The 23316-nt window shown below is 28.1% G+C and overlaps 1 protein-coding gene and 1 long non-coding RNA gene across 2 annotated transcripts in view; one reads left to right on the top strand and one right to left on the bottom strand.

The window, feature by feature from the left end:
* The window catches only part of LOC148302899 (uncharacterized), a 113442-nt gene extending 90391 nt beyond the window's left edge, over window positions 1-23051 (top strand). The window contains exon 4 of the long non-coding RNA XR_015838561.1: window positions 22920-23051. This is a non-coding gene — a long non-coding RNA (uncharacterized LOC148302899). The remainder of the gene's footprint in view (window positions 1-22919) is intronic.
* Window positions 13349-23316, bottom strand: part of LOC148302900 (uncharacterized) — a 64930-nt gene continuing 54962 nt past the window's right edge. The window contains exons 6-7 of the mRNA XM_088270893.1: window positions 22914-23157; window positions 13349-15645 (exon numbers count right to left, since the gene is read on the bottom strand). Coding sequence (XP_088127019.1) covers window positions 15554-15645; window positions 22914-23157 — 336 coding nt within the window. The 3' untranslated portion in view covers window positions 13349-15553. The remainder of the gene's footprint in view (window positions 15646-22913; window positions 23158-23316) is intronic.

The following is a 23316-nucleotide window of genomic DNA, read 5'->3' on the forward strand; positions in this document are numbered from 1 at the left end:
CTGGAAACTACCCCTTAACTCGGAAACCACCCTCAGCCGGGGCCTGATTCGTCCCCCAGAACTTGGGAATCAACGGCGCTGTGTCAGAAGATGCATTTATATATATATATATATATATATATATATATATATATATATATATATATATATATATATATATATATATATATATATATATATATATATATATATATATATATATATATATATATATATATTTATATATATATATATTTATATATATATATATATATATATACACATATATATATATATTTATATATATATATATATATATATATATATATATATATATAAATATATATATATATATATATATATATATATATATATATATATATATATATATATATATATACATATATATATACATAAATATATATATATATATATATATATATATATATATATATATATATGTATATATATATATATATATATATATATATATATATATATATACATATATATATATATATATATATATATATATATATATATATATATATATATATATATATATATATATATATATATATATATATATATATATATATATATATATATATATATATATATATATATATATATATATATATATATATATATATATATATATACATAAATATATATATATATATATATATATATATATATATATATATATATATATATATATATATATATATATATATATATTATATATATATATATATATATATATATATATATATATATTTATATATATATATATATATATATATATATATATATATATATTTATATATATTTATATATATATATATACATATATATATATATATATATATATATATATATATATATATATATATATATATATATATATATATATATATATATATATATATATATATATATATATATATATATATAAATATATATTTATATATATATATATATATATATATATATATATATATATATATATATATATATATATATATATATATATATATATATATATATACATATATATATATATATATATATATATATATATATATATGTATATACATATATATATATATATTTATATATATATATACATATATATTTATATATTTTATTTTAACTGTATTTTAAAATCACTAAAAATATTTTATGGTTATTTAATTATAATGTCTACAGGTTATCTTCAAAACCGGTAGACATTATAATTAAGTTATAATGAAATATTTATGTGTGATTTACAAACAAAGTTTTAATTATGGAAATATTTGTTTTTTTTTATTATTAGACTTGAAAAAGAAGTCTTGAAAAGAAGCGGTTAACTTCGAAACTGGTAGACATTATAATCAAGTTACAATAAAATAATTACACTTATTTTGAAACTTACTGAAAAATACTTTGAATTCAACACAATCCTTATCATTCATCTTTCACTTTGTGTATAATAAAAAGATGGTATAAATATAAAGATGGTATATGTAATAAAAATGTGGTTTTACACAAAGTGAACGATGAATGATAATTTTCTCTTATAGCACTATTACTATTCATGTTATTTACTTTATTACACTCTTTTTATTGATATTGATAAGGCATTTTTATTTAAATACTATTATCACACTTTTTTAATTGATATTATACACTCAATACACTTTTATTATTGATATTATACATTGTTATTTATTGACTATTATTACACTCTTTTAATTGACATTATTTACTCTTATTACACTTTTATTATTGTATTAAACAGTTAAAGACTATTAAATAACGTTTTATGACTGATATTTTACACCTTGATAGCACTATTACTATTGATATATGGCACTTTTATTTTAAACTACATTCACACCTTTATAATTGACATTATTTACTCTTATTACATTATGATTATTCATATTCTACAGCATTATTTGTAGACTTTTATAACAGTCTTTTTTTTGATGTAATACACTAATTTTTTGGATTTTTATCATACTATTAAGATTGATAATACATATAAATATTATAAATATTTATAATATTACACACTTTTATTTATCAAATTAAAAAAAATATATTTAATTTATTGTTTCAGCATTTACTTTGTGGTAAGACGTGAATAAATTGTAAATAAAAACATTTGTTTTTTATCCTTTGGGTAAATATCTATTCTACTCAAGTTGTAAAATACAGACTTCCATATTCTTCTTCATCTTTGATGAGATGTCAAAAAATAATATGAAAATAACTCCTGTAATTGGAGATAATCCAGATTTTGTGAACAAGTATTTGGACACACTCAAAATGTTGTAAATAAATTATCTGGTCAAATTATAAGCTTAATAATAAAAATGAAAATGGTATTTTTTGGCGTTTCTCATGTGTGTGATTATAATCCGGGATTCGGATCTCACATACTAATATAAGAGTTTCTGCTTAATAAAAAGCTTCTTTACATCTCACCAATAGATGTCTCTAGTGAAGTTTTAGTGATTCATGAACAAGGTTACTAAATTGGTTCATATATATGGAACTTCCAAGAATTTGAGTGGTGTGGTTGTCAATAATGGGTAGAATTGGTGAATGTTACACGTGTGTAAAGTGATCACGTAAACCAGCCTATGACGGTCGTAAGCCCCGTAAATGCCCAGACTTCCATATTCTTCTTCATTTTTGATGAGATGTCAAAAAATAATGTAAAATACAAGTAAACATTTATTCTACTCAAGTTGTAAAGTACAAGTATTTTTATTTACAATAAAAAAAACGAAACAAATCCAACCAAAGGACGAAGCACTAACCGAATTGACTACAACCCTTTTTCGTGGTGGTATTTAACTCCTCTGTTTTCTTGGGGCAAAAGGAACTCGGTTTTGAAATGCGTTGAAAGGTTTTCTGAGTGAGGTGATAAACATATTAGCGAAATTGTGAGAAATTGAGTTAAAATATCGCTATGGAGCTTTTCGTCGCTGTTTTGATGTAAAACTGAGGAATTCATAAAAGCTCTTTATAAATAAGACGTTAATTTTATGTGTGCCTGTGGATATTATTTCCTGAAATATAAAATCTCTATTTCTTATGCTATTTTGTTGAGTTTAGTTTATCAAATAAATATTTGTTAATTATGTATTATATAATACCTCTATAAACCAGGAACGTATTGATGAACTTGTTGATTACTTAAAAAATATGAAACACTTGAATACACCGCTTAATAAGTTTTATTTATATATACGACTAGTTTCGAAAACTTCCGAAATCATCTCCTGGTAAAAATAAAAACTAATTCTTATTTAATTTTAATTTTAATTTCTAGTTTCGAAAACTTACAGCTGTTTTCATCTTATGGTAAAAATTTAAACTTAAATTAAAATTAAAATTAATTAAAAATTAGTTTCGATTTTTACCAGAAGATCTGTTAGTTTTCGAAACAAGTCCATTATATAAATAAAACTCATTAAATGGTTTATTCAAGTCTTTATTTAAAAAAAAAATAATCAACATGTCATTCCACAAAGTAAATTGCGAATCAATAAATAATATAACTTATTGATGTAACAAATAGAGATAATATATTATACACCAGTCTGATAATATTGGTAATGACGAAACTCGGTAACTTACTATCTAATCATAACATCACTTCTCCGCAGGGGTAGGCAGAGAGAATAGAACGCCTCATTTGCAAAAAATCTTCGCCTTGTCCCTATTCATGCATCTCCTCATACATACCCGCCGATCGTTCCGACTTCCGACCAGACCACTTTCAAGTATTTGACATACGTGATCATGGCAAGTTTTACTCGATATTCCTCTGCTTCTATTACGAAGAATGATAACTTCGTAATAGAAGCAGAGCATCTATATACAGATGAATGATAAGGAGAGGGTGCATTATATTTAAGCGTTATTATTTTTTCATATTATTAAAGAAAACACTAGTTTTTTATACCACTTTTTACTTTTTATTTTTTGAGTTTATTTTTGTGACGACTAGTTTCAGAAACAAAACTACCATCTTCAGGTCTAAGTGTAAACTAAAAATGTAGACCTGAAGATAAATACAAAAAAATATGCGTTTTCTTTAATAATATGAAAAAATAATAACACTAATATAAATATATAATGTACTCTCTCCTTATGTAAACTCAAAATGTAGACCTGAAGATAAATACAGACCCGAAGATGGAAGCTTAGCTTTCGAAACTAGCCGTCACAAAAATAATCTGAAGTGGTAAAAACAAGCGATTTCTTTAATAATATCATCATGCCTTACCACAAAGTAAATACCGAAAAAATAAATAAAATATTATTATTTTTCAATGAAACGTTTTCAACATCACATAAAAAATAACTAAAAATGTAGTTTCCTATAGCGTCTCTTTAAGTAACAGCCTCGTTCTTTTATCGGTATTTTAGTCTACGCTTAAACATTGAATTTCTGTACGAATTAATTTACTGTACAAATAATTAATTTTTCGATAATAGAATAAGAAAACACCCTGTTTTCGCAGATAATATTAGTTCTTTTCAGAGCGGCTTAACCCTTTCGTGCGACGGTTAACATGGCAACACACACGTAGTCATGTCGTACGGTTAAGTATTTGCGGTTCGAGGTTTGCGTTCCCCGTGTGGGGACGACAGGAACATGTCACTTCTGGCTCCAGACTACCCGGAGTGGTTAACTAACCGCACTGTGCCAGCAACCCCGTCATGCTTTGATGTTAGAAAACCTACAGACAGATTTTTAGTTAACCCTGTATTTTTATTAATCTGTTCTCGTCGAATCTGGAATCAGAACCAGCCAGGAAAAAAAGATAAAGAGAGATTGAATATGAGAAATAGTATTTTATGTATGTAACAAGTGTTTTTTTAACAATAATTTTATCATGTATATATCGTAGTCATACAGGAGAAACTGACCAAGTGCATTTTTTACAAAAGCATCATCATTGATTATTTGATATCTTACTAGCTTTATATTGCCCCGAAAAAATCCCAAACGATTTTAAACTTGGAAATATAATGTATTGACTTGTTGAAAATGACTAACTGCATTGATCTTCATTTTCTTGCCAAGCAAAAGTGATTTGAATGGCCCTCCTGAACATTTTACGTCTTGTCAGTTGGTCACTTTCTTCTAAACGACTACGATATATAAATATATATATAAATATATATATATGTATAAATATATATATTTATATAAATATATATATATATATATATATATATATATATATATATATATATATATATATATATATATATATGTATAAATATATATATTTATATAAATATGTATATATATATATATATATATATATATATATATATATATATATATATATATATATATATATATATATATATATATATATATATATATATATATATATAAATATATATATATATATATATATATATATATATATATATATATATATATATATATATATATATATATAAATTTATATATATATATATATATATATATATATATATATATATATATATATATATATATATATATATATATATATATATATATATATATATATATATATATATATATATATATATATATATATATATATATATATATATATATATATATATATATATATATATATATATATATATATATATATATATATATATATATATATATATATATATATGTAACATAACATTTTATATATAACATAACAATTTGTATAGCCTCCCACCAGTTTGATGATGTCGGTAACGACGAAACCCGATCGCTGGTCAAATAAAAATAAAGTGGAAAAGCTAAAAGTATTGGTTTCAATCTAATAATATATTAAAAATAATTATTATAATTATTGCTTGATTGCTGATTTTTTTTTAATTATTTGAACTTTTTACATTTACTCTTCTTTAAAATATTTATATAAAGTCGAAGGAAACATCTGATTACATGAAAAATTATATGCTAATAATCCTTGTACATACATAATACGCAAGGAGAATTTTTCTAAGGCAACTGATAAATATTTTTTTAAAAAGTACTTGATCATTCCAAGTTGTAGCGTGGCGAGTTTAAAAGAGCAAATATATAATTCGTCCAGCGAGTTTGAAAAAGTTCTATCAACTACCCCCGGATATATTGATATCACCCCTTTAAACTTGGACGACAAATTTCCAGCGTCTTTTGAAGACAGGATGCGACGTTTGAAATTCTCGCGATGCTTTTCGATCGGTCGTAGCGCTCGCTTAATCCTTGTGTACTCGCCGGAGAGAGACCCAGAAAGATGTTCTTAGAAGAAGCTAAAATCTTCTAGCTGACCTGTCTGTATTCAATCTTTAATTGGAGAAACCTATTTACTTCACAAATTCTCAAATGCAGTACTATCCGTCGAAATTTCACATCTTTTAAAATTTCAACCAATAAACGAATGGAATAACAACATATAAGAGTATACATCTCTAAAAATTAAAACAATATGTTTTAAGTTTTGTGCATCGCTCACTCTTTTCAACAACGTCATATATCAAAAAACTTGACTTTTCAGATCTTTTTTAATGTTTAAAGAAAAAATAAAATAAATTAAACATAAATATCAAGCCACTTATTGAACTTTTTTGTGTACAACAGATCTTTTTAGGTAAAACCTGAATGTTTTTTCTCCATTTGAAAAATATTTAGTATGTTTTAAACAATACTTTTTCTTGTAAATACAAAACCAACACTTTCTGCCCTGTAGCGAGTAAATATTCAGTTAAAAATATGCCGCTTTTGCTGGGATAAAGTACATTTTCTGGGCATTCCGAATACATGCATAACTGAAAATTGACGATTTTTGAAATATGATGTTGTTGTAAGGAGTGAGCCACATGTGTACATTTCTTGGTGGAACTGCATTTTATAAAATATATGTTTAAAATAAAACTGTTTTTCTTTCAATTCTATTTTATTATTCCGGTGACCGGATTTCGTCGTTACCGACATCATAAGACTGATTATGACGTCAGCATAGACAATATATATTAAAAATATGGGTGTTCAGTAATTGGTAGAAAAGTGATCGCTATACAAGTGTATAAAGCGATCACTAAGTAAGACAAATGTCAAGTAGTTAAAGCCTTAGGATAGTCAGACTTCTTCTTTCCTTCGTATTAAAACCATAAATGGCTTGCTTCAGATGATTGTGTGTAGTGTGATGTCTATAAATGGTCGATGTATTAAGCGGATGAAATGATGTAATATTTTTTCGTCTTTTCGTCCAATATTGATTCAATATTCATTTCTTGAATGTTTTGCGCAGATACTTTGTGGCACATTTTATAAACTTTATAAAAAGAGTTTAAATTTTTTATTTTATTTTATAAAGTCAATATTCATTACTTATAACCCTTATCCACACTCAATGGTGCATAGGGCACTGCATCGAATTGACGCAGTGTCATCTTGATCATTACTCACATGAAGGCAAGGTGATCACTCTCGCGCTTCAGGAACCAGTCCAGGGTAATATTAAATAATTATTACAGTGTAAAATCACTAATATTTATTTTCAACCCCCCTGGGAATCGAACCCGGGACCTCCAGCACGGTAGCTAAACACGCTGACCATTACACCACGGAGGCGGACAAAACACAATCAATATTCATTAGTTAATCTATTTTTAATTATTCATACAATAAAGTTAAAGAATAAAAGTAATTTTCGACTTGACCAAGCGTTGTGTGCAATACTTAGTCAGTCATATTTTGTTCAAAAATACATTGTATTATTTGTAGGTATAATAAAAGAATAAAAATAAATTAATAAAATAAAAGGAGAGATAAAAAATATAACATAATAATTACATACATTAAACATCTTTCGCAAGGACATTATTTTATTTCATAAGTTTGAAAAATCTTTTTGACATTAATATATTCAATTTCAATTCGTAGAACTCCATTTTAATTTATGTATTAATTTTGAAATCAAACACAGATTTTTTGAGTTTACTAACCTGTATTTTATTAAAGAAGAACACGTATAAATTCATATTGTGACAATTGGTTAGCCTAGTTATGGCATTTTCAAACGAATTGTCACAATGATTAAAGAAAACACTTCGTTTTTTACCACTTGAGTTTTATTATAGACTTCATGTTTCAGAAGTTAAACTTCCATCATTCAGGTCTGTATAATAACTAAAATCTGAAACATGTAGTCTATAATAAAACTCAAGTGGTAAAAAACGAAGTGTAATCATTAATTAATCATTGTTTAATCATTGTAACATGTCTTACCACAAAGTTAATGCCGAAACAATAAATAGAATTGTCACAATATTATTTTTTATATATTTTTTAATAAAATACAACTAAGGAGACTCAAATATGTGTTTGATGTATTAATTAATACATAAATTTATATAACCTTAATTTGATGTATTTTTAAAAATAAAATAATACGAATAACATGGGTAAAAAAGCGAGACATCAGTTACTAGATTGGGATAGTTCGGTTGATGCTCGACTGCTCGACTAGCGGGTACAGTTTTTTACATACCAATCACAAAACAAATCTAAAGAGGAAATTCAAATTATTTTATACCATAGTAAAATAAGATATTCCATTAAATCCTGTACATTATAAAGCCTTGGGTTGTTCGCGAACATGAAAAAATCCTTGTTTGCACGAGGTCATACGATTTTTCCGTAAAATAATTCCTAAACTGCTGTTTTGTGTCGATTCTCGGTAAAAATGCTTTAAAAACCTTCTGAAAATATGGGGTGAATTGTAAATCTACTGGAAAAGTCGGCCTCTTTGAACTGTAACCAATAAAGTACTGAAAATTTATTCTGAAAATTCTGAAAAGCCCTTTCACGAACACTGTGTTAGGTAAAGGATCCTTTCATAGAGTTTTATTTTTCATATTATTTTTTTGGCGTCTCATCAAAGATGAAGAAGAATACGGAAGTTGGGCATTTACGGGGCTGACGACCCTCATAGGCTGGTTTAAGTGATCACTTTACACACGTATAACATTCTACCCATTATTGACAACCACACTACTCAAATTCTTGGAAGCTCTATATATATGAACCAATTTTGAAACCTTGTTCTTGAATCACTAGATAAATCTATTGGTGAGATGAAAAAAAGCTTTTTATTGAACAGAAACTCTTATATTACTGATTAAACTTTCTTCCGGGTAAAATATTAATGAACATTGGAACTAGAAATAGGGAAATGTATTGAAATATTTTAAAAATAGAAAGATGAAACCATTTCAGAGTTTTAAAAAAAAAATAATCAAGCAAAGTTTCATGAAAATAAAAATGGATATGATTAATATTTTTAATATTTTAAGCATTAACTTTATGGTGAGTTATTTTTACTTAAAAAAATACTTTTTGACAAAAATATTAGTAAAGTTAGTATAAAACCACTCACGAAGATTTTTATCTATCGGTTTCAAAAGTTGAAAATACAATCTGTTAAGAATTTTATTTTATTTTATTAAAAGTAATTAAACTAATTTTACTGCTCATATCGTAATCGTACAGGAGAAAGTGATCAACCATTTCGCTTGGCAAGAAAATAAACCTCAATGCAGGTGGTCATTTTTAACAAGTCTATATATTATACTTCCAAGTTTAAAACCCTTTGGGATTTTTTTCACGGCAATATTAAGCTAGTAATATATCAAATAGTCAATGATCACTTTTTTTAAAAAATGCACTTGGTCACTTTCTCCTGTATAACTACGATATACAAAAGAGTATTTTTAATATTGACCTTTTTTTTTTAAATATTTGACTCTAAGGACTATAACGGTTACCTAATGATGGAGAAAAGATGAAAACAGAAGAGGTAAAAGAAGAAGAGAAGAAATCCTTACTTAACTTGCACTGTATAAGAGTGGACTAGGATTGAACGTGTTAAGGATCTCTTTTTCTAGGTGAAGGGGTGTTTATACATTTCAGTAAAACCAACCCTTTATAGAAAACGCACGTGAAGAAGAATATAAAAATACCTAGATTTTGATATCAAACTTACAAAGCTCGATGTTAGGCGGCCGTTTTATTACCTTATTGGTATTTTCGAAGTACGAATTATGAAATGCGAGGGGTCACTTATGATACACCGCAGAGTTTGAAAAAGGGCATCCAAGCCCCTTCGAGCCTTATTTTCAGGGTTTCCCGAGGTAATTTATTCATTGCCGACAAAGTAGGTGTTCGATAGGAAATTGATAGATTAAATTTCAGGAACTAGACTTTTAACACGCAATATAACGCATTTGAAATTTATTCTTCTTCTCCAAACCCTTATTCACACCTAATGGTGCATAGGGTACTGCGTCGCATTGACGTAGTGTTATCTTGATCGTTACGCACATGAAGGCAAGGTGATCAGTCCTCCGCTTCAGGGAGCAGTCCAGGGTAATGTTAAATAAATATAAGAGTGTAAATTTTAATAATACATATTTATTTTTACTTGGGAATCGAGCCCGAAACTTCCAGCACGATAGATAAGTGTTGTGAATAAAATAACTGGTCAAATAATAAGCTGTTTAAAGTTGAATATTATGTTTTCAGACGTTTCATTATGATTTTTTTTTTAAAATCTGGAGTTGGTATCTAGTATATGTCCAAATAGGGTCTCTGCTTAGTAACATATTTCTTAATTCAACATAGATGGCTCATGTAAACTCATGCGTCCAGCGTCATGAGATTAATGTTATATGTAGGAGTTTCGAAAAAAAATATTAGTATGGTTGCCAATCATGGGTAGAATGGTGAGTGTTGCATTTATGTAAAGTTATCATTTAACCAGCCTATGATAGCTTAGAAGCCCTGTAAATTCCCAGACTTCCAAATTCTTTTTCATTCATGTTGAGATGTCGAAAAAAAACTCCTTAGTGGTGAAAACCCAGATTTGTGAACTAGTATTTGGACACAATCAAATTGTCGTTATATGGTTCTATCGATCACCTTAAAAATATATGGCTTTATTTACATAATCAACAACACAAAATAATAAAGTGATCTACTAAATTTAGCGCTTAACGTACAAAGAAAAATAAATTATAACTGATTTCCAAAATGTTTATTTCAATAACGATAAATGTAATAATTTCCTCTCTCTAAAATCAAGAAGAAATTATGTTTCCAATATTATTGGAGTCTTCAAAGTATTTGATCCTTCATAATTGACTAAAAGATATTAGCTTTTATATGACAAGTCAAAATAAATTACCAAATTGAATTTAGCTTTTTGATGTCCTTCGGAATCTCGAGCTTTTGCAAATAAAGAAGTCGGGTGCTTTATAGTCGAGTCGTTCAAATATTTAATTGGAAAACGTTGTTGAAAATTATTAGTACTTACTCAAAACGTAATTATTGTAAATGTTCTGCGTTTACATATGAAGTTACTCCATAATTGTACGAATTTTATACATTAAAAAATCCACCTTAGAAATATTGGATGTTCATTTAAACAAACGTACATGCGCAAGATGTAATTAATTTTTTACCCTATTTAAAAAAAAATTGATATTAAAATTTACGAAATAAAGTCTGATTTAGTTAATATAAGCTTTTTAATTATAAAACATAATGAAATAAAATTAAAACTTTAAAACAATTATTATTGTTTTTATTTCAAAAGCTTGTTTTATTATACAAGTGGTTGGAAATAATATTCTAGTTATATTAGATAAAGTTTTATAAAATGTGCCACAAAGAATCTGAAAAAAAAAACGTTAAAGATTTTAATTTTATTTAATGATATTCTCTTTAGAGAGTTGTGGATATAGGTTTATGCTGAGTTTGGTTACAAAATGAAGCCAATGAAATTGAAAAATTGTTCATGTGAAGATCATCTTATCTTAGAAAAAAACTAAAAAATAATCCATAGTAAGTGCAAGTAGTGGATGCTACCCAACGAATAGGCACACTCAAGTGGCAATGGGCAGGACATATCTGTCGAAGAGACGACGGTCGATGGGGAAAAAAAGTATTGGAATGGCGCCCAAGAACTGGCAAACGAAGCATCGGCCGACCCCCTACAAGATGGACTGAAGATATAAGAAGAATAGCGGGAGTGACCTGGATGCGGAAGGCGGAGGATCGAAGAGGATGGAGACTCATACGGGAGGCCTACGTTGGACGGACACAGGCTGATGATGATGATGAATAAATGCAAAAACTTGCTGAAAAAATATGTACTTATGTAAGTAGTTTTTCATTAAAAAAATACACAAAATACCAAGGATTAAAAAAATACACATGTCAATTTAAAAATAGAGTAACTATTGATGTACATAATTACGTCGAGAAAAGCTTTCTCAATTTTACGTTAGCAATCTTAGCTAGTTGAACGTCTACAAGAAACAGTTACTCCTGATTACTTTTGTTAGGTAAATAATGCTTCGATCTTTCCCAATACCGTTTGTCGTCTCTTCAGCAGGATTTATATTCGTATATTACGTTCCGTCTATACGGAACGGATGCAGACAGCATCCCAAACGGTCCACTTCATCGCGTAGTCTGTTCACGTCGAATTGAATAAATGTTCGTAGCGTGGGGGTAGCGGAGATAGCATCGAAAGGGATCCTAATTTATTTATTTATTTAGTTTCTGTTAAAAATAAAATATACCTACTTTGTAGTGGAGCCATTAGCAAAGTGCCTGCTTTCAATTTATCGACGCTCGTTAAATTCTTTAAGGGGAGAGTTTTTAACACGCGAACTCAGTATTGGGAATAAAGCATCTCAAACACTCGTTTTAATAGATAAATCAGTAGAGCAAATAAAACCTTTATCTTCTTCTTCTTCTTCTAACCCTTATCCGCAACCCAATGGTGCATAGGGCACTGCATCATATAAACTCAGTGTCTTCTTCATCAAGAAAGGTGATCAGCCCTCCGCTTCATGTACTAATCCAGAGTAATATTGATTAAATGAAAAAATAACTTCTTTTCACATGTTAGTTCATATTTTATAGATTTGTAAGTATGGCTTAGAGTGGCGCCATTAATTGAGAATTTTGTAAATAAATGATAACATTAAAATTAAAGTTGTTTCTTTGATTGAAAATTAAAATGCCACTTATGTTAAAAAAAATTATCCTTTATTTGATATACCCAACATCATTTTCAATTATGTCGAGTGGATTAAAAGACACGTCACGACAACGTTAAGTAATAAGTGGTATTTAAAGTAAAAATAATTACATGAGCTTTTGAATTATCTATCTGCAACAATGCAAACAGTTAGGAAACTAATCAGAATAAAACGAGTCATTCCTACTCTTGTTATAACAGGGATTCAGGAGAGGGTTGAAAATAAAACTTGCTTATAACAACAAATATTTCATTTAATATACTGTAATGATTTTTCACAATGTGCTTTTATGTATTTACAACTTACACGAGTGTAATTTTACATTAATTAAATATATTTTTATTAAATTTTGTTACAAAAAACATATGTGTTAACGTCAAATATATAAAAATATTTTAAGAAATTGGTATTTAAATGTGGGGTAAACAATTTTTAATTGTGAATCTTTGAGAAAGAAAATCTTTCATTTTGTAAATTTTTACAATTTTTAAAATTTATTTAGTACTTTGCACTATTTTTTATTCAAACCGTATGAATTATTTAATTAAAGTATCATACATTAAAGTGTAATATGATTTTCATTACAACATTTTGAGTGTGTCCAAATACTTGTTCACAAAATCTGGATTATCTCCAATTACAGGAGTTATTTTCATATTATTTTTAGACATTTCATCAAAGATGAAGAAGAATATGGAAGTCTGGGCATTTACGGGTACACGTGTGTAAAGTGATCACTCAAACCAGCCTATGACGGTCGTAAGCCCCGTAAATGCCCAGACTTCCATATTCTTCTTCATCTTTGATGAAATGTCAAAAAATAATATGATTTTTATTAATTCAAAAATTTTAACACAAATCAATTTCCATATTATTTTAAATTTCAACATAATTAAAAATTTCCCATTTCAGTAGAATTTTTCTGATACACACGTTATTTTGATGAATTATTTTGTCACAAAAAGAGTAAAGATTACATTAAAAGTATTCAAAATGAATATTGTAGAAAATGCAGATATAAAAAAAAAAATGATTTTTTAAATTTTGAAAATATTTTTTAGGAATATGAGGGCATAAACCAATCTTAATAATATAAAAATGTTGATTTTATATCGCTCACTCCTTTCAACAAAGTCATATATCAAAAATCGTCCATTTTCAGCTGTGCATGTTTTCGGAATGCCCAGAAAATGTACCATATCCTAGCAAAAGCGGCATATTTTTAACTTAATATTTACCCGCTACAGGGCAAAAAGTGTTGTTTTTGCATTTTGAAGAAAAGGTATTGTGTAATTATTTTTTAAAATATACTAAATATTTTTCAAATGGGGAAAAAAACTTCAGGTTTTACCTAAAAAGATCTGTTGCACAGTAAAAAGTGCAATAAGTGATGTGATATTTATTTTCAATACATTGTATAATATTTTTAAACTGTAAAAACGATCTCAAGAAAAGTCAAGTTTTTTAAATATGACGTTGAAAGGAGTGAGCGATATGTGATAAGCCCACTTAAAATATTATGGTGTTTATATAAAACTAAAAAAACTATATAATAAAACTAAAAAATTAAACTTTACCATGATCGTTTGGTACTCGATATTTCTCGATAGAGTATTGAAAGCCGATTATCGGATTTTGATAACCAAAAGGGTTAAATTTTTCGAGATTTCAATTATTTCTCTAAATTTAAAAATATATTAGGTATGAAATTTTAATATTTTATTTTATTTATTAAAAGAAGAAAACAGAACCCAATAAATAAATGTTCAAATAATTCTTCTTCTTTTAACCCTTATCCGCACCCAACGGAGCACAGGGTATGCATCGTATTGACGCAGTGTTATCTCGATAGTTAACAGATGACGGCAAGGTGATCACTCCTGCGCTTCAGGGGCCAGTCCAGGGTAATATTAAATAAATATAAGAGAGTAAAATCACTAATATTGATTTTCACCCCCTTGGGAATCGAACCCGGGACTCACAGCACGTTGGCAAACAAGCTAACCATTACACCAAGGAGGCGGACTAATAAAATTAGTGTTTGAATAAGTATTTACATAATTAATAACTGAGCTTTCAGAGAAGTGAGCCACGTTATCTGTGTGAGACCTCTGAATAGTTTCCTGTGATAGGATTACGCTGTAGATAACCAGTTTTACCAAGTACTTCTTTTTGTTGATACCAAAATAACAAAAACTTTTACAGGATTCACAGTACAACAACTTTTACAGGATTCACATTTATAAATATATCAGTATTTGAACAAAATGTAATTATAAAATACACAGTACCTTTTTTCCATACATTTAACTTCAATATATTTTTATTTCAACTTATTCATTATATGAAAAGAATTTTATGTACAAATATGATAGTGCTCTCTAAGGAAAAAAAAGTGTGGTATAAATTCACATCGATTTAAAAATATTTTATTTTTCGTATTTAATTAAGTATTTTAGTGATAGATTCAATATGTACGAAATCTTCTCAGTGCGAAGAGTGACGTTAAAAGATTGATGCCAAGAAGCTGGATGGTAGACGAAGGCTTTCCCGCCGAACCTGTGAAAAAAGAAAAAAAAATCATTAAAATACTTTCTGTTAATGGAAGGGTTAAGAAAGTTATACACCACAATTTTTAAAATATCTTAATACATTGTTTGCGGGAAACGCTTAAAAGCGTTTTTAAATACTGTTGATGTTGGTAGAGAGCGGGAGACGCTTATAAGCGTTCTATTTGCTTACTTTTGGTAGAGCGCGAGAGATGCCAAAAAACATTGTACAGATGGGAATTGAGTTTTTGGTTACTTGTGATTAGTAAATGACTCTAATTAGTATAATAATTAGGCTTGGAGTAGTTTTCATAAGTTGTATTTTCTCCTGCCTTAATCGACCTTTAAGATTATTTACTGTTCTTTAGTAGAATCCATACGGAATTAAGTCTTGGGGACATTTGACGAAAACAAATTTAATGGTTCAAAATATGCAATATTCCATTATAAAAAAAATGTGCCCAGTCATATACATAATAAAAGGGACAATCCAATATTGATATGTAAACATTTGAAATTACTACCGGTACGTGGAATATTGTGGATGAGTATCATCGTTGAACAACAAACTAGACAAAAATATCGAAATCTTCTAGTACGCAACCATAATACACGATTTACACACAACGAAGGTTTGATAGTCCCAAGAATTAACAATAAATATGGAAGTCGAACACTGCAATATATCGTTCCGAACATTTTTAATTTGTTGCCGACGGATGTTAGAGGTCAAAATAAAATATGGTACAAAGGCAAATAAAAGAATAGGTAAATGATCAAGAGTAAATTTTATGAAAATTGTAAAATGTTTACATTCTTAATTTTTCTTCTTTTTTGTGTGTATATTAGGTTAAAATCGTTAAAAATAATAAAAAATGTATTAAAAAAGAAATTCACCGACAAGACACACACGGTGGCTAGGTGGGTCTCTGCAAAAAAATGTTCTAAATATCGCTCACTCCTTTCAAGAACGTCATAAATAAAAAAAACTTGATTTTTCAGGAGAACATTTTTAAAGTTTAAAAATATAACACAATATTTTTAAAATAAATATCAAGTCACTTATTGAACTTTTTACTGTAAAACAGATCTTTTTAGGTAAAACCGGAGGGTTTTTTCTCCATTAAAAAAATTATTAAACAATGCCTTTTCTTCAAAATTCAAAAACAACATTTTCTGTCCTGTAGCCGGTAAATATTAGGTTAAAAATATGCCTCTTTTGCTGGGATAAAGTACATTTTCTAGGCATTCCGAAAACATGCACAACCGAAAATTGGCGATTTTTGATTTATGACGTTCTTGAAAGGAGTGAGCGATATGTAAAAGTTGTGACTGAAATAAATGTATGCAATATTTTTTTTTTCAAAAAGTTGATGAAAAAACCATCCGATAACAATATGTTTACCTACTATTATTCAAATTCTAGGGAGAATACTCAGTTTTAATTAATGTTTTATATTACTAAGTAAATACCACTTTTTATTAAAACCTACTAGTACACGTGTTTCGATGCATTCCGCATCATTTTCACACCCCGTATTTTAAGAAATAGTATTATATACTTAAACATTAACTTAAAAACATTAATTTAAAATGGATAGATTTTACGACTGCCGAATCAATTAATGAAAGAATATTTATTTTCATCAATTGATTGGGCAGTCACTTTGTGGTAACACCTATCCATTTTTACAACATTTTGAATGTGTACAAATTCTTGTTCCCAAAGCTTTCTTTAACTAACCACAGATGGCTCCAGTGAACTCACACATTCAGTCAGTTCTTCTATTACTCTTTTCTTCTTTAGTCCAACGTCTATACTACTTGACGCCAATGGGTCTTGAAATTGTCAGGATAGTGAAATACTTCTATATATAGGATATGATACTAACTATGCACGATGGCATGTTCTTTTGGTGGTTTTGTGTACACTTGAGGAAAAAATGTGTGATTTGCTCCGCGGGCCGCGGGTTGGGGTTGGCCACCCTTGCTTTAAGAGAATCTTGCCTCGGGTTCTATTGGCGGTTACACAATGTTATTATAATTTGAGAGTGACGTTAATGACTTGGTAGTATCTCATACCTGTATCTCGCAAATAATTACTGTAACACGAGGCAACGCTTCTCAACCCGTGGGACAGCCTAGCAGGTTGAGCAGAGAAGTGGAAATACATTTATAGAGACGGATAAATTACATGTTTTTCTTACAAATTCGATGAAACAGGTAGAAAAATTGTAAATTTTAGTTGGAATTTTAAATATATTTTCAAAAAACAAATATAAGTTGGTTGAATGGAGTAAATCCATCAGAGACCACTATAAAAAGAACGAATTCATGTTTATTTTTTCCCAGATTTTTTTAAAATTAGTATTCCGGAAGATGTCTCCAATTTTTTTCCTTTTCAATAAATAAATTAATTAAAAAAATATTATAAATGTGGCTTTTGGTGTTATTTAACTAACTTGTTGATATAAATGCCAATAAATTAACCGATTAAACGAGTGATTCTCACTTCTCATTAAGAATCGTATTATGTATTTGAAATTTAATTTTTTAAATTTCCTTTTAACATTACAGTACTTGAGTATCAATACAAGTACAGTACCGTTAAATTTATCAATTTCTTAATAATTTATAAAATTAGGTTATTTATATCAATTTTAGTTACTAGTAAATGTGTTCTTCAGTCTTAGTTTGTTTAAAAAAAAAGTTAATATATATATATATATATATATATATATATATATATATATATATATATATATATATATATATATATATATATATATATATATATATATATATATATATATATATATATATATATATATATATATATATATATATATATATATATATATATATATATATATATATATATATATATATATATATATATATATATATGTATATATATATATATATATATATATATATATATATATATATATATATATATATATATATATATATATATATATATAAATATATATATATATATATATATATATATATATATATATATATATATATATATATATATATATATATATATATATATATATATATATATATATATATATATATATATATATATATATATATATATATATATATATATATATATATGTATATGTAATCAAAACGATTATTTACATTGATGAACTCCAAAAGTGTATTCTTTTTAAGCAAGCGACGCAGACGTTAGATACTTATCAACTTTGTACTTACAAAGAATATGGTTTTCATTATGGATTCCGACAGAGTGACTGGAAAGAGTGCACAGCGCGAAATTGAATTAGAACATGTTGAGAAACATTGATGTAAGGTAATTGGAGCTCCTTCCATCAAGGCACTCATAATCTTATTTCTTAGCAGTAATGGAAATTGGGTGTGACGGGAGAAACAGTTAACAAACACCCTCAAGTCGACTGTGAATACGTTTCTATCAATAGGGGTTCATCACACTTTTTCTTAAGTAAGTGAGTGCCTTTAACCCTATATAACTAAACTATATTTGTAGATACAATGCCATTTGTAGATAGCACAATATGACATATCACTCACTCCTTTCAACAACGCCAACGCCATCGTTTTTAATGTATAAAAATATAATAAAATGTATTAAAAATTAATATCAAGCCACTTGTTGAACTTTTAACTGTAGAACAGATCTTTTTAGATAAAACCTGAATTTTTGTTCTCCATTTGAAAAATATTAAGTATTTTTAAAAAAATAATTAAACAATACCTTTTCTTCAAAATGCAAAAACAACACTTTCTGCCCTGTAGCGGGTAAATATTGAGTTAAAAATATGCCGCTTTTGGTAGGATATAGTACATTTTTTGGGCATTTCAAAAACATGCACAACTGAAAATTTACGATTTTTGATATATGACGTTGTTGAAAAGAGTTAGCGATATGTATGATGTCGTAGCTGTGCTGAATAGTGATTTATTGTTAAATGTCTCTTACATTCATTCGTAATAAACCAAACATAAGTGTCATGTAACTGGTTCCTATTTTTAATAAATACTTTAATCAAGCTTCACGTTTTCACGTCCGCCAGATGAATGCTTAGTTATTAAGGGTCAATATGACTTAAGGATTTTTGGTGAAATTGCATACATAGTATGGTAAAAAGTTCCAGTGGCGAAATGTAGTTTTGTGATGAAGAGCTTGTGAAATTTGATTGAATTGTGAATTGTACCCAAAATGTAGTGAAATACAAGTTGTATTATTAAATTAAATACAAACGTTTATATAACATAATATCAGTACATTTTAAGAAATTATAAAATGAAATAAAACATAAGAATCAACAAAGTTACATTTTAATTATAAAATGGAAATTCACAAAGTGCTTCAAATATAAACTATGTGCTAAATAAATTGTTTATTTAAAAACAAAATATAAGGGTTTTGTGAGTGGGTATGACAGAAAAAGACAGAATTGATGAAATAATTTAGAATTATAAGGGATAGGACTAGGTATGGGTAATGGATTTTACAGAAATAGAATTATAATACGAAGAATATCGAAGGTATAATCACTTCGCTCATTCCTTTCAACAACGTCATATGGAAAAAATCTACAATTTTCAGTTGTCAACGTTTTCGGAATGTCCAAAATATGTACTATATCCCAGCAACAGCGGTATATTTTTACCTTAATATTTACCCGTTACAGGGCAGAAAGTATTGTTTTTGCATTTTGAAGAAAAAGTATTGTTCAATTATTTTTTTAAAAATACTAAATATTTTTCAAACGGAGAAAAAACATTCAGGTTTTACCTTAAAAGACCTGTTGCACAATAAAAAGTTCAATAAGTAGCTTGATATTTATTTTTAATACATTTTATAATATTTTAAACTTCTCTCTATAAAAAATAATCTCCTGAAAAATCTAGTTTTTTGATATATGACGTTGTTGAAAGGAGTGAGGGACTTGTTTGAAAATAAAATATTAAAATAAATAAAGCGTAAGCGTAAAATTAATAAAGTATTCTTGAATACTAAAAACAATTAAAATGGAAGCTTAAGTAACAGTGTACAACGGAGTCCAGGAACAAACCCTAGTAAATGGAAGTAAATCATAGAGTTGTCAAAATAAGTAAAAATGTTGACGGGATGCAGTAAAAATGCGATCACTCAGATGAATAAGCGTACAAAATGTATTACAGATGATCGGGTAGTGAAATAAGGTAAGAATCAAATTATGAAATTTGTGTCGAGATGGTTTGGACATGTGGAATGTATGAATGGGGAAAGAACGGTAAAACAAATATTTGAGGTTATATTTATATTTGAAAGTTGCACAATGTCAAATATTATTTTATTACTTCTTTTACAAGCTTATACAAGCATTATCGATAACATTTTTTTTAAGTGCGGATAGATAATTTGGATATTTGAAACGAATAAGTGAGAAAAAACAGATAAAAAAATTTATACGGGTTGAAAATAGGAGCAGGGAACACTGAGGATAACTTGGCATGATCAGGGATGTCAAATATTTGAAAGCATCAATTTGCCTCACATTCGTCTAAGGGATCGCATTTCAATCCATCCTTCTTTTGCCAACTCCGTGTTTCGCTTTCAAACACAAGGATTAGTACCAGGACTCCGTTCTACTGGACATTAATTTATAGCACGGGAGGGATATTCTCAAAAACGGATATTGCCAAAAATGTATTTGAGAAATCTCAATCCTAGTAATTTGTTTTAATTGCAGCCCGCATTTGAAAGTTAACATCTGAATAACAAACATAAAATATGAATGCCCCCCCCTAATGTAGCCAGTTTACAAAATTTTCCCATCTAAAAGCAGAAAGTTTTAAAAGGGTAGGTGGAATGTTTACACGGAATAATGTTTAGTAGCGAAGTTGCCTTCGTTGTTCGGGCAAGCTGAATAAAAAAGATTGATTAAAAAAAAAAACTTGTCAGCTTTTGCGTGGCAGTTGTAATCTGACCGACTGGGAATATTTAATCGTTATTTGTCACAAATAGTGTCGCGTCAGCTTAAGCGAGTGTTTTTGCCTAGAATTTTGACTAAAAAATTACATGAAATTATAGTAACTTTAAAACATGGCACGATCAGGTGTGCCAAATACTTGAAAGTGGTCAGGTTAGGAGTCGTAACAATCGGCGGGTATGTATGAGGAGATGCATGAACGTGGAAGAGGCGAAGAATGTTTGCAAGGACAGAGTGGTGTGGCACTCTATTCTCTCTGCCTACCTCTGCGGGGAAGCGGCGTGATGGTTAGTTAGTTAGTTAGTTATAGTAACTTTAAACATAAAGAGTAAATCCACTCACAAGTAGACATAGGCAATGAAACTTATAAAGTTAAAGCCTGAGTTGGGGCAAGATAAACGGTGTTGCATAAGCCGTAGCTAGATTTCAGAATCACTTGGACGTTAGGTAATTAAAAAGAAGCGTCAGCTTAATTTAAAGTAAAGACAGCTTTGCTAAATTGTAGCATAAATGATAACTCAACCCTTATAAAGACAACGACTCATTTACACTATGCATAGTGCGTAAGGCCAAACATGAATTTAACGGATCTAATATTAGTTTTTTTTAATTCCTGGATGCGGTTATTTATTAATGATACTACATAACACAAAACATTAAAATTCTGGTATGTCCGTTATATCAATGTTTTGTGTTACGTCTCATATAATGATATAAGTCTGATTTTTTTCAGGGTGCGCTTATTTTTTTGACATTTCGTAACACAAAACATTAGTAAAATGTACCTTATAAAAGTCTGTTTTTTTATTTTGAGATGTGGTTATTTTTTTAACGACAGTGAGAAATACAAAACATGAATTCAATGGACAATTTTTTTTATTTTATCTTAAAAAAAAAAATATATATATATATATATATATATATATATATATATATATATATATATATATATATATATATATATATATATATATATATATATATATATATATATATATATATATATATATATATATATATATATATATATATATATATATATATATATATATATATATATATATATATATATATATATATATATATATATATATATATACATATATATATACATTTATATATATATATATAAATATAAATATACACAGGGTTTAAATATATACCGGGTACAGGGTATAGTCATAAATTAAACCCAGAAGAGGGCAACAGGTTGTTGCCGAAACTAGTTGGTTAATAAAAATGTGAGTGGATCAAAACACAAAGTCATTTTAATTCTCGAAATAATAATTCATGTCATACTCACTTCCAGGCCAGGCGAGCTTGTCCAGGAAGGCCGGCGGCTGCAGCTGCGCCGCGCGCGTGGTCTGCCGGCGGTACGGGCCCCCGGGCAGCGCGGCCGCGGGGGGCGCCGCGGCGGCGCACCGCAGCTGCAGCCCGCCCTCGCGGAACGTGCCCTTCTCCACGGGCATGCGCAGCCCCAGCGTGGTCCTGCTCAGCCCCCGGCCGGCCGAGGAGTACCACGGGCCCTCCACGTTCAGGAAGGACGCCTGGAACAACGAAATGAGAATTATGATCAGTCCTAATGAATGAAGATATTCCCATATATCTACAATGAAAAGTACTCGAAACATGTCGCTCACTCCTTTCAACAACGTCATATATGATTGGTTGTCAATAATGGGTAGAATTGGTGAATGTTACGCGTG

The sequence above is a fragment of the Brachycentrus maculatus genome, unplaced genomic scaffold (genome assembly GCF_059751285.1).
Source record: "Brachycentrus maculatus isolate JH-2025_06_01 unplaced genomic scaffold, ASM5975128v1 h1tg000400l, whole genome shotgun sequence".
NCBI classification, from domain to species: Eukaryota; Metazoa; Arthropoda; class Insecta; order Trichoptera; family Brachycentridae; genus Brachycentrus; species Brachycentrus maculatus.